At 43.7% G+C, this 17,656-nt stretch overlaps 1 protein-coding gene and 1 non-coding gene across 3 annotated transcripts in view; both read left to right on the top strand.

Moving 5' to 3' along the window:
- GOLIM4 (golgi integral membrane protein 4) overlaps positions 1 to 16,168 on the top strand; it is a 97,304-nt gene extending 81,136 nt beyond the window's left edge. For both annotated transcript variants that reach the window (XM_045297603.1, XM_045297602.1), the window contains 5 exons: positions 1,283 to 1,392; positions 4,718 to 4,885; positions 5,196 to 5,264; positions 12,764 to 12,835; positions 14,550 to 16,168. In XM_045297603.1, the coding sequence (XP_045153538.1) occupies positions 1,283 to 1,392; positions 4,718 to 4,885; positions 5,196 to 5,264; positions 12,764 to 12,835; positions 14,550 to 14,702 (572 nt within the window). In that variant the 3' untranslated portion in view covers positions 14,703 to 16,168. The remainder of the gene's footprint in view (positions 1 to 1,282; positions 1,393 to 4,717; positions 4,886 to 5,195; positions 5,265 to 12,763; positions 12,836 to 14,549) is intronic.
- Positions 9,976 to 10,139, top strand: LOC115872178. Its single transcript, XR_004047714.1, has one exon. It is a non-coding gene; the product is annotated as a U1 spliceosomal RNA (small nuclear RNA).
- Positions 16,169 to 17,656: the final 1,488 nt, after the last annotated feature.

Genomic DNA, 17,656 nt, shown 5'->3' with positions numbered 1-17,656 from the left:
CTTAGAACTTTTATGATGTAGCAAACGTCTACGTTCTCTTTGGCCCTTGGACGTCTTGAGATCATTGTCTCAGAATGTTTCAGCTTCAGTTGGTAGTACTTTTCGTTTATGGTGCACATCTACTACGCATTGATCTGCTGTTGCCTTACTGCTGTCTTCAAACCAGAAAGCGTTCATCTCTGGCAGAACACTCCTACAGGGGTAAGCATTCTTTCCTTAAATCTAGAGAAGGGTGATGACACAAAGTCGCTCCATAGTTTATTCTGCTATTATAAAATAGCCCTTAGAGTTAAAAAAACAAAAACAAATCAAGAAACAATACAGTGGTTGAGTGCTCGCCTAACCTAGCTGATCCCTGGGAGAAAGCTGTGGTCGTCTGCATCCATATAAAACTGGGCAGCCACGTGGGCCAGCTAGAATCAGCTCACTGGCAGTGCCTTTGACTTTTTATTTGCTTGTTTATAGTTAAGACGTTGTTTTCCTTTTGTCCTTCATGTGGACCTTCAAGCTCTTTTGTTCCATTATCAGTAAAGCTAAAGAATGGTTTGTTCGCTTTCCTATCTGATCAATAGTTCTGTGTATCCAAAACCTAATGGCAAGTTTTACCCTGCATGTTTTATAGCTTAAGGTAATGTAGGTTAAGTACTTTCTACACATATGTAATGCTTCCTCTTGTATCTCACCTGTCTTAAAATTTATTTTTCTTCTCTTTGTAGGCTCTTAAAATTCCCTTTAAGCATCTCTCTCTCTCTCTCTCTCTCACACACACACACACACACACACACACACACACACACACACACGATGCAAGTCAGTGTGTGTGCATAAAAGCATGGCGTGTCTCTGTACGTGGCGTCCCCATCGCCACATCAGAGAGAATAGGATGGGCCATATTCAATTTTGAGCTCTGCAGATGGAGTTATTGTCCCTCATATTTCCTGAGCCATGATCAATTTCTTTTGATATTTCCTCCAATACTACCAAAAATTAGTAGGTAAATTTTAGCAGTGGCCCAAACTAGCTGGGGTTTGTCAAGGATTGCTCTTAGTGTTCCTGCTTTTAACACAATAGAGAGAAGAACAGAAAGAAATGCCACCTCCATTTTTTACTTCAGGGGGCTGGAATGGTGTCACTTGCCCATACTCCCCTCTTTCAACGCCAAGTCTGGAAGAAGGACAGAAGTTTACTCAGCAGGCCTGAGCACTGATGGGGTGTTTTGAACTGGAAGGGAGATTCCTGCTCAACTCATTCGCGGCTGATTTCAGTTTCTTTGTTTTGCCAGCCTATGAGAGAGACAACCAGCATCAAGATGAAGCAGAAGACGATGCAGACAATGGACATGAACCCCAGGCACAGAGGCCCCGAGAAGCCAATCCAAATGCTGAGGCAGATGTAAGTGTCCCCTCTTCTGGCCATCACACTTGGAAACTCACTAGGCAGAAAGGAGATATGCACAGTTGCCCTGTGACAGGCCTCTGCGTCTAGATGTATGTGTGCTTTTGCTGATGGAGAATGAAGGTGGCTTGCATAAGCATACAGTATGCATCATGTTGTTGACGATAAACCATTGGAAATATATCATAGTCATGGGTAAATGGATAATCTGGGGACATATCAACAGGTTGTCCCTCTGAGGACTTCCAGATTGATAAAATTCTAACCAAGAATTGCAAAATTGTTATGCATTGAGATGTATAATAATGTTAAATGACGGAGAAAATGCCTGTGTGAGATTTGAGAGGGATCAGAGAGAGGACATCTATGTGACTTTTGTAATTAGCGTTTCAGCGACCATTTTCATAATGGTCTGAAGGGTGCTGAAGGGTGGGAAGTGCTATGTGCAACAACTGCCTAGCTGGGTCTTAGCTGGCCTGCAGAATACTTTACTCCTGCCAGCGTCTTGCTGGTACTGGAGAACACACTGAATAAGGAAGTATGGTTTGGGAAATGAAAAGAGTTGCTCAGATACCATCATGCTATGGAAAAATTCCCAGGCAAATAGGTAGAGAAGTTAAATGCAGGCATATCCTATTAGGGGTTTATCAAGGAAGATCAATTCATCTGGGCAGTCCAAGGCTGTGGCCCTGTCTTAAGTAAAGCAAGTACACAGTAAGAGAGAATGAGTTCCGAGTGTATCTGTCGATGGTTTGGACAACTCACTGTTTCCCTCTTGCCATCATTTGCTTATAAATCAACCACCATTGTGTTAGTCTGGATAGACTAGAGAAACAAATTCATAGATGTTCATATGTGTATAGGAAAGAGCTTTATATAAAGAGTAATTGTATATTAAGAAAACATCCCGTCCCAGTCCAGATCAAGTCCATAAAGTCTGATATTACCCCATATGTCCGATACTAGTCCATAAATTCTTCTACAGACTCATACAGCATATAGAATGATGTCAAATGCAGGACGATTACAGGCCAGTGGTGGTGGAAGCATCTAAGTGCTGGCATGGCTCTTTATGCAGCTCACCCAGCTCTGGCTGCATCAGCATAGCTCCATGTGGCTTGTCAACAGGACTGTCAAGCAGAGAGAATCCGTGTGTCCTGCCCCCAGTGAGCTATTTATCTGTGTAGTGCCTCCAAATGAGTTTATCAAGCTGTGACCTCATGGACAGGGTAAACTCCACCCCTTCATTCTTAATGGTCTCAAGTTGGCAACAGATTATGTAACAACCATAACAATGTTCATAATATTCAGTCTGTTTGCCTATGCCTGGCTCAGATGGATTCAGTGGACCTACGTTGTTGTTGTTGTTGTTGTTGTTGTTGTTGCTGTTGCTGCTCTGGAGTTGATTCCGACTCACACTGACCCCATGTGAACAGAGTGGACCTGCCCCATAGGGTGTTCTAGATTGTAATCTCTACAGGAGCAGGCCGCCAGGTCTTTCCGCCAGAGTCACCAATAGGAAGGTGAGGCGCAGACCACTGACCTTTTAGTAACAAGAAAATCGTCCTGACTGCTGCTTACCCCGTCTTGAGGTAAATGGCTGCACCACATAACCTCTCCTGAGCTGTAACATGGCATGCCTGCTTTGAGGGGTGCTAGCCCTGGGAGATCCTCAAGAAAGAACAATAGTGAGAGAGTAAGAGTGCAGGAGAGAGAACAAGAAATGGAGAGTGTGCAAAAAGCCTGCCAGTGTGCATGAGAAGGTGTGAAGGGAGCGAGGTAGGTGAGCCCTTCAGGTGCTGAAGGGTGGGAAGTGCTGTGTGAAACAACTGCCTAGCTGGGTCTTAGCTGGCCTGCAGAATCCTTTACTCCTGCCAGCATCTTGCTGGTACTGGGGAGAACACACTGGGAAACATTAGCCTATTTCTACGATGCCTTCTTTTCATTGGGAAGTGTTAGTCCCATCAACCTTTTGCAACAGCTACTTAATACTTTTCTTCATCCTCTGAAGCGAATGTGTTCCTTTTTCTTACAATTCTGTACAAATTATTGGTAAAAGTAGAAAACATCAGTCCTCATGACAAGAAATGGTGGAGTAATTAGAGCTACAGGTGAAGCTGGTTTTTTGGGGTTTTTTAATCACTGCATATTCCAGTGTTCCGTTTGCACTTGAATGGTGTCTACAGGCCAGGGGTTTAGTGATAATGGCTCAGCTGAGCTGACAGTGGGCTGTTGAGCATGTTTAGGCTCTTAAGGGAATGGAAGAATCTCCTTGTCCAGAGACGCCCCATAGAGAGTAAAGTTTACTCTGTGGCTTCTCTGTCTCCTGGAAGCATTCAGTGCTTGGGGTCAGGGTGGGGGTGGATGGGGGGGTGTTGGGGGTGTCCTCAGGCAGGCATTACCATTTCTGACCAGAGGGGCCTTCGTGCTCTACAGTGCTAACTCTATGAGAAAGCGTGCCATCTGAAAGGTACTTGGACAATTGGAACCCTTCTAAAGTTGGAAATACAAAGGGCGTTTGGTGAGCTTAGTTGCTGGGAGATGGAGTGATCTGGAAGGGTGGAAGGGCTGTTCTTCAAAGTCTATTGCCAAGGACTGTCTTAGCTCAGTTCCTTAACATGACTTTTCAGATACTCTCCCCACGTCCCCCTCTCCCCAGCCCCCTCAAACGTTGCCCTTAACTCTTTCTTCATGGCAAACCCCATCTGGGTCAGAGCAGAACTATGCTCCCTGGGGTGTTCAGTGGCTGGTTTCTTGGAAGTAGATCACCAGGCTGTTCTCCTGGGCAGCACCTGTGGTTAGACTTGAACTGCCGGCCATTTTTTGCTCAACAGCTGAGCGCTTTGACGGTTTGTACCAGCCAGGGCCTCCACTTTGCACCCACTTACACATCAAAAATTTCTTGGGAAAGGAAAGTGTGCAAAAATTCAATGTACTGGTAAAGGGTGTTACCATTTCCCCCATCCCTTTTAACTTGTTCTGATTTTCTTTCTCCTGGTCTTGTGAGTTTTGTTAGCTCTTTTTCTCGTTGCCTGTTCAGTTATGCTTTCAATACTCGTGATGGCAGTGTCTGGAGGGCACTCTGGGAATCACTTGCAGAAAAGGAGTGCTGTTTGTACTTCATTTGGATTCATCAGCCTCGGCAAAGCAAAGGCTTCACTCTTTTGGCAGCGGGAGCGTTGGATACCTGTCTTGCCTAGGCGAGCTCTGAGCAATCCAGAGAGGGACAATTTAATTGTCTGCCCACATGTGGCCTTTCAAAAGAAATTAAACTTGATCCTGGATTTTGAAGCAGGGCTTGCTTTTGATTAAAATGTTGCAGAGGGCAGCTGTGGAAGATATAAACCCAGCAGATGACCCAAATAATCAAGGTGAAGATGAATTTGAGGAAGCTGAGCAGGTGAGAGAAGAGAATCTTCCTGATGAAAATGAGGAGCAGAAGCAAAATAACCAAAAGCAGGAGAATGCAGAGATGGAGGAGCATTTGGTGGTAAGCAAGAGGCTTCTACAGAGGGTGACCGTGGGTGCTGTCAGCAGTGGGATTGTGTTGAAGGTTAGTTCCATCACCTACTTTGCCACGCTTATTGGCGGGAGGCCATTATGTGACATTATCTGCCTGCCCTGAGAGAGATGGTGATGGACATGCTGGGCTGTGTCTGGTAAGGGAGTGTTCATCATTTCCTGGCCACAGATGCGTTCCAACTGCACATTTGTGGTGGCATGCTTGCTCTTTAGCCACGAGCCCTGTGAAACCCCTCTCCAGTGTAGAGTAACCTGAGCCCTGCCTTTTGATTCCACAGATGGCAGGGAACCCAGACCAGCAGGAAGATACCGTTGATGAGCAGTACCAGGAAGAGGGGGAAGAGGAGGTAGGGAGACTTCATGCGGATTTCTGATCAGAGTACCTGGCCTCTCACATTCACTTTATAAAGAAAGCAACCCCCAGAGCATTGCCTGTGCACGCCTTGGTATAGAAATGTTCAGGAAGCTCGAATCAGGATGAGGAGGGTGTTTTGAAGAGAAAGTGCAGGCATCCAGTTAGAAGATAATAAAGACCGGCAAACAGAGTCCAGCTCTCTGGTTCTCACAGAAAATTTCAAGTTAGGAACACATCTGACACTCCAGGAATTGTGCGTTTAGATTGATGCACTCTTTCTTGGCTTGTTTTTTATAGGAATATTTTTTCCTGTCTCTCTCCCCTTATAAAACATAGAAAAGAAAAGAACAAAGTTCTGGATCCCGAGGGAGCCTGGCCTCAGGCCTGTGGCTTCCCCTGGAGCTGTCTCGGCGGTGCCTGCCTCGTAAGGTTCACCAAGCGCGCATTTATTGGAATAGACTTCACACCCCACCAAACAGTTTTGAAAATAGCTCTATCAATCCTTTTGCCCCCATCACTCATAAAACACCAGTATTTTAGTTAAACGTTAACAATAGAGAAAAAAGGTACAATATGTGAGAAGCTGAGTTGAATCAAGGGCATTGAAGAGAATTTCTTGTCACTTTGATTTCCTATTGATTGTAAATGCCTGGAACCTTAGATTGTGTGCAGGGTCTGTGTTAGTGACTCGTTCGTGTGTGTGTGTGTGTGTGTGTGTGTAGACTGGAGGGGTGAGTACCCCTTGGTTCTGTAGCCATGACCCCACAGCTCCCCACCACTGGAATTCAGCACTCAGGATTCTGAGAGCGAATGTGGCCCGAGCCCTGTGTTTAGTCTCTTAGTTGATGCTTCTCAAGTTAAAGGAAAAATAAATTAAAGCCTGTTTCTTAGCCATCTGCCTCGTGTGTGTGTGATGTCTGACTTGGCCATGAGGGAGCAGCATGAGCGGATGGACAGGCGTCAGTCTGGACAGATGCCCCTCATCTTGGAGAACTGGCTCAGGGCATGGGTGCCACTGCTGCACCCATACACCCTGTTCCTGTGGCTGCTTCTGCTGTCACCGTCCGTTGGGCAGCTGTGCAGACTAAGGCTGCCATGGGTGCTTGGTCCAGGTGAACAGAGGAGGATGTAGTGCTGTACTACCATTGGCAGCATCTCCGGTCACTGAGCTGGGGTTCCTGCCTCCCTTTTGGCAGTCTGGGGTCCACCGCACTCAAGGCCCTGTGCTGTCTTAGGAGAAAAGAGCCCTAGAGAAACTAGCGCGCTGGAGTATAGTCAGACATTCGGCAAGAAAGAGATGCTTATCCAGGCCTCTCTTGTTCCAGGATGTCTCCACTAACATCATTTTGTTCCATTATGTCCCATGCCAAGGGTCTTTAGGGGATTACAAGAGAAAAGGTTCACCTTGGCTTCTTTTTAAAAATTCAGAAGGGTAAACATAAAATTTTAATGAGTAAATACTGATTATTTTACCCCACCATATTATCATCTGTTACAGCGAAGAGAGAAACCCTGAGATCCAAGAGCAGACGGAATAGAAAGACAAGACAGGGAGATGCTGAAACTACAGGAGGTTGATTTTGCCAGTGAGGGCCTCATCCTCGGCAGCCATTCACTCATCTTCCGCTAAGCTCCCTCTGTTCTGGTGACCGGACCTAAGCCCCTTTTCTCTCTTTCTCTACCTAGGTCCAGGCCCTGATTCTTTTTTCCCAGGGCCCTGCCCAGAATTCCTGTGGCCAGGATCTCTGTCCCTGTTCCCCAAGTCCCTCTTGCATGGGCTCCCAGCTGCCATGCCCTTTCACTGAACACTGTTGCCCTGTGAGTTCTTAGCTGCAGACCTCCACACCTCTCCACTTTGCCCCTGCAGGTGCTTTGTTCCTTGTTTCTTTCTCTGCCAAATCTCGGAGACCTTCCATTGTCCCACCTGACTGCTGCGAAGCCAGGGCTGCTGCTGCTGCTGCTGCTGCTGCTGCTGCTACCTGTTCCTCTACTTTCTGTCCCACAGGCAAAACCCTTCCTGTTAGCCTTGCAGTCCTTGGAAGAAATTACATCTTGCAGGTCTGTGCTTGTTGAGAGTTACAGGTTATGAAAGTGTGGACTAGAATTCTGAACGCCAAAGACCCGAACAAGTAAAACGTGGGAATGCCGTACTGTCCCTGCCTTCTATCATCTTAGGGCAGCGCAGCTATCCTTCTAAGATTTAAAATGACTGTTATTAACAAGCCAGCTTGTTTCTTGCTTAAGTAGGTGAGCCAGAAATACATACATCTTGTCATCCCAGCCAGATCCGTGGGTGAAGTGTTCGTTATAACAAACATGGGCTGCGTGGTTGGCCTAGACAGCTAAGTAGGCAGCAGCTCCCCGAATGGGGCACTTCAGTCCCTCAGAGGCACCTGGGGATAAAGGTCTGCCAAGCTGCTTCCAAAGGGTCACCGCCGGGAACATGCCATGGAGCCAGTTCTTGTCTGGGGCCACTGTGCATTCCAATGGACTCCATAGCGGTTTTTGAATTTTGTTTGTGTTTTTCGTGAATGAGCAAACAAATCATGACCTGGCCCCAAAGTACTTGATGCATTTTAAAACTGTTTAAATATGCCAAAAACAAAACAAAAAAAGCCACACGACAAAATAGCAGCTTGAAAAACCCAAGTGTCTCAGTCTTGCCAATGACCAGATGGAGCTGAGCCTTCCAGAGAGCACCAGCATCAGGTCCTCTGGCTGCGGGCAGGGGCCAGGGCCAGGCACCCAGCTGTGTGGGATTGGGGACCTGGGAGCCCTCATGTCACCACGTGGCAGAGACTGTCATGTTACGCACACTGCTCAGCCAGCAGGGAGGTGTCCATCACCGTAGCTAAGGTTGCTATCAGCCGTTCATTTGTCACCTTCCATTCACCCCTTTGGAGCCCAGCAGTTTAGACCCCGTAAGGGTCGCTTTCTGGTTCACAGCTCAGGCCATAGCATCCTTCCTGCGTGAAGGAAAAGCTTGACACAGAGGGGAGAGCTAGCCAGCGCCCATGTCAGACGCGGGGTGTCTGTTTTATGTCAGTGGTTTTTGTTGTTGTTTCTTTAGTTAGCCATTTATTAAATTTTGCCACATTTTATGGGGCCTATTTCTAAAATGCTTAGAATTTTAGGGATAAAAATACCTCCGAAGGAGCTATGTTGGGGAGTCTGTGGTAGTCTGTGGGCTTCATTCAGCAGGACGCTGAAGGTTTGGTGTGGACATCTCAATCGTGTGTTCACATCATGAAGGATAGCATGTGGCTTCTGATTGTGAGTGCAAGCACAGTGGAAAGATCAATCCGAAAACCCCAGGCTTTTCGGTCACGGCTTTCCGATGAGTTTGAGTTTCTTTTGCCCGTAAATAGGAAGAATATACTAGGGTGTCTTCAAAATGTCTGTGGAAAATGGAATTGAAAGATACTAGAATTTTTTCAGGAACTTTTTGAAGTCCCTTCATAGTACTAAAATGGAAGGTATATCTTAGAATCTATTGTCTATAAGTCTGAAAAATTCTGAAATTTTTACTCACAGGTTACCTGAAGTATAATTTAAATCAGTGCTTTCCAATTCAGATTGTATTGTCAATAGACTGGTAAATTTTCTACCACAGAGCCCAAGACTAGAAAAGAGAGATTTTGTAAAAGGGTGATTATTCCATTAACCGGGAACATTTGTTACCTAGTAATGAACCATTGTTACTAAAGGGAAAGGATTAATTTGCAGTTAATGCCAATGCTAAAACTCAGATAGGAGAACATGTGAAAGATTCAAATCTTTACCAGATTTGATCCTTGCCTCTAGTGGGCCTCACCCACTGCTGTCCAATCAACCAGACTGCTCAGAATTCTACAAGACAGAGTAGAAGAGTAGAATCCTATGGGGTTTCTGAGCCTGTAACTCTTTTCAGCTGCAGAGAGCCTCACCTCGCTACCCTGGAGCAGTTGGTGGGTTTGGACTCCCAACCTCAAGATAGCAGCTGGTACTTAAGCCTGCACCACAGAGCACCTTAATGGGTCCTAAGAATCAGCATGTTCACAGACACCCCAAGGATGTTGATGTTTGAGGGCCACATTGATTCAAGAAGCTGCCCTAGGGGTGGCCACCCCAATGAGCTATGGGAAGTCTAAACCTCTTGAAACTTGTAATATAAAATGCCGTGTGTCTGTGCTCATATGCAGAATCTTCCGACCCAAGTCTTAAAAGCTTATGATTCCTCCTCTCTCCGTGTACCCCCCCCGGAAAACTGAAAAGCATTGATTTTTATCCAACCTCTTTATATTACAATAAGAAGTTTGACATTCAGAGAAATTAACTGAATTGTTGAAGACCACACAGCCTATTACTATTAGAAACAAGATTAGAATTCACTTAAGTCTGATTTTTATTGGCTACCATTTTGGAAGGCTTATTGGGTATTGAGCAGTTTAGCAGGAATTATCATGATGGACATCATTTCTAATTAACCCAACAAAATAATTGATATACATATATATCATACATATATATACATACAGTTTGATATATAAGGAAAGTAGCCTCATACTGGTTCAGGATCGAAATATGTGAAGACCCAGAATTATAATGCTACTCCAAAAACAAGAAAGCAAGCAAATGATATCTTCACTCCTCTCTTATCAACATGACTAGGTTCTAAGTCCCAGATCATAATGCAAAAATTGGCGTTAGAGAAATGAAGAAAGATACTTACCTGGAAGGGGAGATACCATGATCACAAAGGTGGTTTTCCCAGGGCGAGGCTTATCCATTGCACTCCGGATGTGCTGACCCCTGCGATTTCCCCAAATGTGGGAAACTCGACTGCATAATTTGTGGTAGTGGGGGACTGCGTTCGCGCTCTCCCCTGTAATAATTTAAAAGAAAAAAAGGAAACAAAAATGAAATGAAGAAATATCATATCAGATCAGAAAATGGAAAATGATTACAAGATTAAGTAATTGCCAAATCACATCATTTTGTAACTGTCAAACTACTAAGAATCATGGCCTAGCCAAGTTGATAACAAAACCTTAATCATTACAACCAGTGTTACTCCTGCTATGTACCTTGGGATTCTTTACTGCCACTTGTCCTTTGTTAGTGCACAAAATAGTTGGGTAGTAGAGTCTTTATAATTGTCATATGTAGGAAATACGAGATCATAAGACATTGATAAGTTAGGGCCAGGTATAATGACACTTTTGGAAGTGAATTATATCATCAGCTGTTACTCTGAAAACTGGCAATATTTTAGGAAAGAATTAAGGATGTATCTTGTCTTTGCTGTATAGACTATGCCTTAGGGTAACTAACTAGTCTGTGGTTTAGAAAGCCAAAAATTATGTACTGTAACTCTTTACAGGAGAAATTTGCCTACCTCTGGTTTATATGTTCTCTGTACCATACTGTATAACTTCGAGTTATTTTCCTCTGGCCCCAATTATACCACGTTAAGTATTTTCTAATCATTTTTTCTCTTATTAAGGTTCTTTGGACATCAGCTTAATAGAAAATGACATTTTCATGGCATGTTAACAGCAATCAATAAGGACACTTCAAAAATTTAGTGAGATTTTAATCCATCAGAGTTTAATAAAGTAAAAAATAAGTACATCACCATTTTCGTTCCCATGTCCTATAGAATCTGTGGGGTGTTACTATGGGGTCCTTTGCTTAGAGACAGAAGTGATGTCATGGACCACTGAGCGAGCCATTCCAAACCAACAAGCCCAATAACCTTGTCGAGCTCACTTATGAAGTCCAGACAGGACAGAGTAGAGCTGTTTCATTGAGGTTACAAGGCCATAAATGTTTGCGGACGCAGACGACCACATCTGTCCTCTATGGAGCCACCAGCTGGAGGTTCGCAGGAAGCACTTAACAGCTGTGTCCCCAGAGCTCCTTGATAGAGCCCTAAAATGAGAAAAGGGCCATTTCTTTTTAGCTGAATCACAAGGGAAATGTGATTGCACAAGATGCTCCCCAGAGTGTTCTGGCTTCCAGGAAGAGGCTGGTTAGAGCAGTTCGTAGAGGCTTGGTTCTTAGGCGAGTTCTGAGGAGTCACATCAGTGGGCTCCTGACAGGCTGTAGTACTGCCTCATGCTTAACTGATACTCACCATTTGTAAAACGATTCAAATGGCTGAACCCTTTGGCCAGAATGTGCTCTGTAGAGCAGATGGCAAGTAAGAAAATGAGTGACTGGCTGTTGGTGGAATGTGATCATATTCAGTAGAGGCTGTTTAGCGAAGTACATTATGCTGCTTAATTTTATTTGCATTTTGCAATAAATAATTGTGATCAATGAAACAGCAATAATTAATAGAGTAAATAAAAACCGAAAAACCAAACTCACTGCCTTGAGTCAATACTGACTCATAGACACCTAATAGGACAGGGTGGGATTGTCCCTGTGGGGTTCCAGGATGGTGACTGCTTATGGGAGTAGAAAGCCCCATCATCCCCCCCACAGAGCACCTGGTGGTTTAGAATTGTGGGCCTTGCTAATTGCTGCTCAACCCGTAACCACCACTTCACGAGGGCTCTAGGAGAGTTCATAACGGAACCCTAAGTGGAGAAAAGTAATGTTAAAACACTAAACTGAGGTAGGGCTGTGAGGCACTGACGTAGATTATTTCCTGAAGAAATTAAATAATCACGCACTGTTTTCTAGATATTTTTAGGCAGGGGAAAAAAACCTCACCCTGAATTATCAAATGAATGTAGTAGGTTGTTACTATCTACATAAAGGCAGCAGTGTCTTTTATGTACTTTTACAAATCAGATTTTTTTCATTGATTGATTCATTCAGAGGTCCTCAAACTTTTTAAACAGGGGGCTAGTTTGCTGTCCATCAGACCGTTGGAGGGCCGGACTATAGTTTTAAAAATAAACCATGAACAAATTCCTATGCACACTGGATGAGTTGGCTGCTTAGCAGGACAGGCAGTGGCAGCAAAAATACCTGGTGGGCCGGATAAATGTCCTCGGTGGGCGGCAGTTTGAGAACCCTTGGATTAATTGATTCCATCATTCATTGGCACGTTTGTGCCACAGACTTAGTTCACAGTGGTAATTGTGCCAAGCATACATCCAGCTATTGAAGATAGTGAGTTGAATAAGACAGAAGTCCCTGGCCTTCATGGGACTTAAAAATCTGCCAGAACTTTCAGACTTTTACAGTTCTTCCCACTTGGAAAGAGGAGATTTTTTGTGCTCTATCAAGAGAATTTCAACAGGTATTATACCTGGAAGTCTTAATTCTTCCCCAGAGATATCAGAAATACAGACACCAAGCCCTAGATTCAGTCACACTGACTTGTCTCATACAGACACGTTTCTTTGTACTGACTATGTAAGTCACACCTCTGACGCTCATCTTTTCCCGTAAATTTAGTTTTTGCTCCCTGGGTGAACTTTCTGGAGGCCTGAGTCTGTTGCTTCTGCTGCTGAAATGACAAGAGTGTGACGCGGTACCTCTGGTTTGTTTCAGATTCAGGAAGATTTGACTGAAGAGAAAAGAAGAGAACTGGAGCATAATGCTGAAGAAACCTATGGTGACAATGTATGTGCAGCACCTAGATTCCTGTAGCATGCGTGGATGTCTGTGTGATATTGCATTATTCAGACAAAGTCTGGAAGAGATATTTGCACACGGAGATGTATGTGCATATTTATACACTCACAGACACACGAGGGAGCTTCAAAAATGTCATGGACAAATGTAATGAAAGATGGAACTTTTCCATGTATCTTTTGACAATCTTGCATGTGTGTGTGTATGTATGTGTCACCCTGGTGATGCTATGGGTTAGGCTAACCACAGGGTTGGTGGTTCAAATGAACTCCTTTGGGAAAAAGATGATGCTCCTGTACATATTTTGTCTAGAAAACCCTATGGAAGGTCACTCTGAGTCGGAATTAACTTAATGGCAGTGCATTTGGGGGATATTTATAATGTATAAATATTTTTCGTATCATACTATACAGACACACATACAACGGGGGTACCCCCCAAAACCAGAATCCCACCCCACCCCCACCAAAGCTATGTATTTAATTTTTTTACAAAGCAGTCTTATCACCTTCAGAGTACTCTCCATTACACTTAATGCATTGGTCCAATCTGCGATTCCATTCTTGGAAACATTTTTCAACTCATCTGTTTGGATGGTTGACAGCACCTCCCTCAATTTTTTTTTTCCTTCACCTCTTCTACATCATCAAACCACTGTCCCTTCATATCCCTCTTCATTCATGGTAACAAAAAGAAGTGGAGCAAGGCCAGGTGAGTAAGGTGTGTGGGGCAGGAGAGGAATGCTGTTTTTTGCCCAAAAAGATGGCTGTGAGCAGGTACACTGTCATGGTGGCAAAACCAGTCCCCACCTGCCACAAATCTGGATTCTGTTGCACACTGTTTCAGAACCTTTAAATGGTAAGCTTGATTAACAGTCTGAACTCCAAATGCACTACCCCCCTCACATCAAAAAACATGAGCATTGGTTTTGTGGGGCTACCCCCTCGTATATATTTTTATACATATATCTGCATATATGTATACGTGTGTGTGTATTTGTATAATTGGTGGAAGAATGCTCACCTGTTTGCAAGACTTCCACCAATTGATTTCAGCTTGACTCCTACTGAGAATTTGCCTTTCCACCCTGGATATATGAGAGCAGAATCTAGTTTTCACAAAAATTATCACTGGGCGGTTCCTGTAGATTCTCATTCATTATACCTGGGGTGCAAATGTTAATTCTCAGCAGGAAGTCTATGACCAGAATGAACTGGGTCCAAGCCTTGCCTGCTTGCCCTGAGTTGGAATTGGCTGTTAGGTGCCATGGGGTTGATCCCAGCATTATGTGACAGAGTAGAGCTGTTTCCTAGGGTTTCCAAGACTGTGATCTCTGTCTGTAATCTATGGGAGCAGAGCACCAGGACTTCACTTCTTCTGGAAGCCACTGGGTGTATTTAAACTCCCACCCTTTTAGCTGCAAGCTGCACACTCAACCTTCGTTTTCCATCAGGGCTCCTTAGGAATCGCGCATAATGGCACCTCAGAGGTGCCACTGAATTGAAGAGGTCCGTTTATCATTTGGAAACAGTTATAGAAATAAGACGATTAGGAGAGGTGAGCACCGTTGTCTACAGGATCATTTTCATCACTCATTTCCTTTCACCAAAAAGGCACGATCTTGAATTTTTTTAAGAGGGACCTGTTTATCTCCCTAACTCTACTGCCTGTCCCTTCCTTAGTTTTCTTCTTTTCTTTTAAGGTTGATGATAAAAACAATGATGCAGAAGAGCAAGAAATCCGAGAGGACAATCACCCCAAAGGCCGAGAGGAACACTATGAGGAGGAGGACGAGGAGGAGGAGGAAGATGGGGCCGCTGCGGCTGAGAAATCCCATCGGAGAGCTGAAATGTAGCTGAGCCTGCTCTCACCCGGGGCTCCGACTGGGATTCTTCTCAAGCTGCTCAGAGATAAATCTTCCTACTGAACTTTAGGATATTTAATTGCAGAAATTAAGGAATTTAGACGTAAAGAACTTTTGTATTAGAAATACTCATACATTTATATGAAGATATTTTGATAACGTAGGTTAGAGCTTCTTTTATATTCACTCTAAACAGGAGCAAGAACAAAAAAGCAAACCTTAGTCTCTGAATCTCATATTTCATAGATTGAGATGTTGGGATTTTGTTTTTGTTTCAACATGTTACCGCCCTTCCTTGTCATTTCCAGATGTTCCGTGTGACTTTGATACAGTGCAGTATCTAAAACAGTGAGACTACAAGATGCTGTGCAGACATTAAGGGGGAAGCTCAGTTGGCTGAATTGACCCTCCCGGGGTTCTGATAGAATTTTCTCTGTCTAGGAGAAGACCCTCATGCAGTGTGGCATCCCATTGAAATTGTTCTGGTTTGTTTTCAAAGGAAAGGCATTGTTTTTCAGATTTTTTTTTTTAGATCCATTACAAAAATGTTTGACATTACTGAAAATGATAACTTCTGCTTGAGAGGAACTGAATTGAAAAGTGACAGAGTACTAAAACTCACGTGACAGTATCTTGGACTTAGATCCTTCACTGTTAAAACAAGTTCTAACACATCCGAGTGTGAACCTTTTTGCAGGACCACCGGGCTAAGAGCTATGTTAGTGAGTATGTGTGGTATTTCTTACAGGAGAGCCTGCTTTCAGTATTCTTTGTTCCTGGTGTCAGTGTGTCGTCCTCAGCATAACCCCTCTCTCTGTGCCTCTGCACGTAGTCAGCTCGGTGACGAGTGTCAACATGAAGGCATACCAAATGGTGTCAGAGGATGATTTTTTGCAACAATACAAGATACCCGTGGTGATATGATAGAACCTCATGACTTTTCTATTTGCAACTTAATTATGAATTATTATAAATCCCTTTGATAAAATATTAAAAACCAAAATTCACCTTGAATAAAGGCATAGTTCAGCCATAAGAATAAAGCTTTTTAAAAAACATGAGGACTGGGTAATATAATTCATATGGAGGTGATTTTGTAATAACACACTGAAAGTCACATCTCAGTTTCTCCCATTATTGTATGAATGTAATTTTGTATTTTAATAGCCATGTTCATGGATGGTTTTGATTATCCCAGTTGAGTGATTATGTATGTATGCACAGGAATGCTTCATTTCTATGTATTTTGGAGTTTCAATAATCATAAATCAAGTCTTACACTTATGTATAAAATCCTTTATGTAATGTAAAATGTATAATATTGTATATAATATTCAGAATACAATTATTTTGGTAAATTAGTTTGTATTTTTAATGTCCCTGTTGCAGTATTTAATTATTTGAAAGATATTAAAACTTGGTAATAGTCAATAAAGACCCAAAAAGCAGGTGGTAAATCTTTTATGGTATGTGACTTCTTAATAGTTTTATCTTAAGCCATTTTTTATTTCTTTTTAATATAATAATTTTAGGGTTACCTACTACACCAACAGGAATGCTTGTGGTGCTATTGGGTTGGACTGATAACCATAGGTCAGTGGTTCAAGCCCCCTCGCTGATCCACTAGAAAAAGATGAGGGAGGCTGCTCTTATGAAGAGTTAAAGTCTCAGAAACCAGGTATAGGGTTATGAGTGAGAATCAACTCAATGCCAGCGGGATTCTCTTTGGCGACTGGGGGTAAAGGAGTTAGGATAGGGTGTTACATAATGTCGAGTCCTTTCCAACTCATAGCAACCCTACGGTACCACAGAAGGAATTGCTACCCCATCCTGCACCATCCTCACAATTATGCTGCACTGCCTGTCACATTGACAATCTTTCTCTTTTTCATTGACCTACATTACCAAGCATGACATCCTGTCCCAGGAACTAGTTTCTCTTGATACTGTCCAAGGTACGTACATGAGACAAAGTCTCCCCATCCCAGCTTCTAAGGAGAATTCTGGTTATACTTCTTCCAAAAGAGATGTGTTTGTCCTTTTGGCAGGGCATTGCATTTTGGCCATCCTCCAGCATCATCATTCAAATGCAGCAATTCTCCCGTGGTGTTCAGCATTCAGCTTTCACATGCATGTGAAGCAACCGAAAACACTATGGCTTGGGTCTTAGTTCTCAGAGTGGTATCTTTGCTTTTCGACACTATAGATTTGCACAATTTGGGGGACAAAGTGATCAATCAATACATATGATAAATTATAAAATCACTTTCCAAACCTACTCCTCTCCGCTCTTGGATTGACATGTGTACCCCCCTCCACCTTCCTAAAGAAAGCTAAAATGTATTAGCTCGTGCTGAGTGAACAGTACGGGAACGACGAGAGCGCAGTGTGCAGGCGTGTTGCCTGTGGGTGGCTGTGAGCTGCGCAGAGGATCTCAGAGTAGTCTCAAGGGCAGCAGGTTACCAGGCCTTTTTAACTGGTACTGTTGGATGGATTCAAACTGCCAACCTTTAGCAATCCAGAGAAAGCATGTAAGTCATTTTTACCACCCAGTTAACTGTTGAGTGCAAGGGCACACAAGTACCAGGCAAAATCTCCCATGGTAGGACAGGTTGTCTAGAGAGATGACTTCAGTGACACTCAGCTCTATCTAAGAACTAATTGCACATCAAGAAGGCCTCCCAGCCCCGTCCCAACTACAATGGGAGTCCATACATCCAAAGGTACTTTCCCAGCATGCCAGTGACGCAGAATGGTGAATGAGGAAGCAGGAAGATCCCTGGTTTGTGGACACGGAGTCTAGTGGATTCTAAGTTGGTGGGACTATGGCGGAGTGCTGATAGCTTTCAGGTTTGGTGGCAGAATCCCAGCAAGCAGAAAAGCCAAGTCTCGGCAAGAGGGAGGTTCCCTGGGTGTCCATCAATTTGGGCTGCAGGGCAACGGAG

The sequence above is a fragment of the Echinops telfairi genome, unplaced genomic scaffold, assembly GCF_000313985.2.
Source record: "Echinops telfairi isolate 266 unplaced genomic scaffold, ASM31398v2 ScPeMD7_7420;HRSCAF=8458, whole genome shotgun sequence".
In the NCBI taxonomy this organism is placed as follows: domain Eukaryota; kingdom Metazoa; phylum Chordata; class Mammalia; order Afrosoricida; family Tenrecidae; genus Echinops; species Echinops telfairi.
Note: the sequence above shows the minus strand (reverse complement) of the source record. Positions and strands in the feature narration are given on the sequence as shown.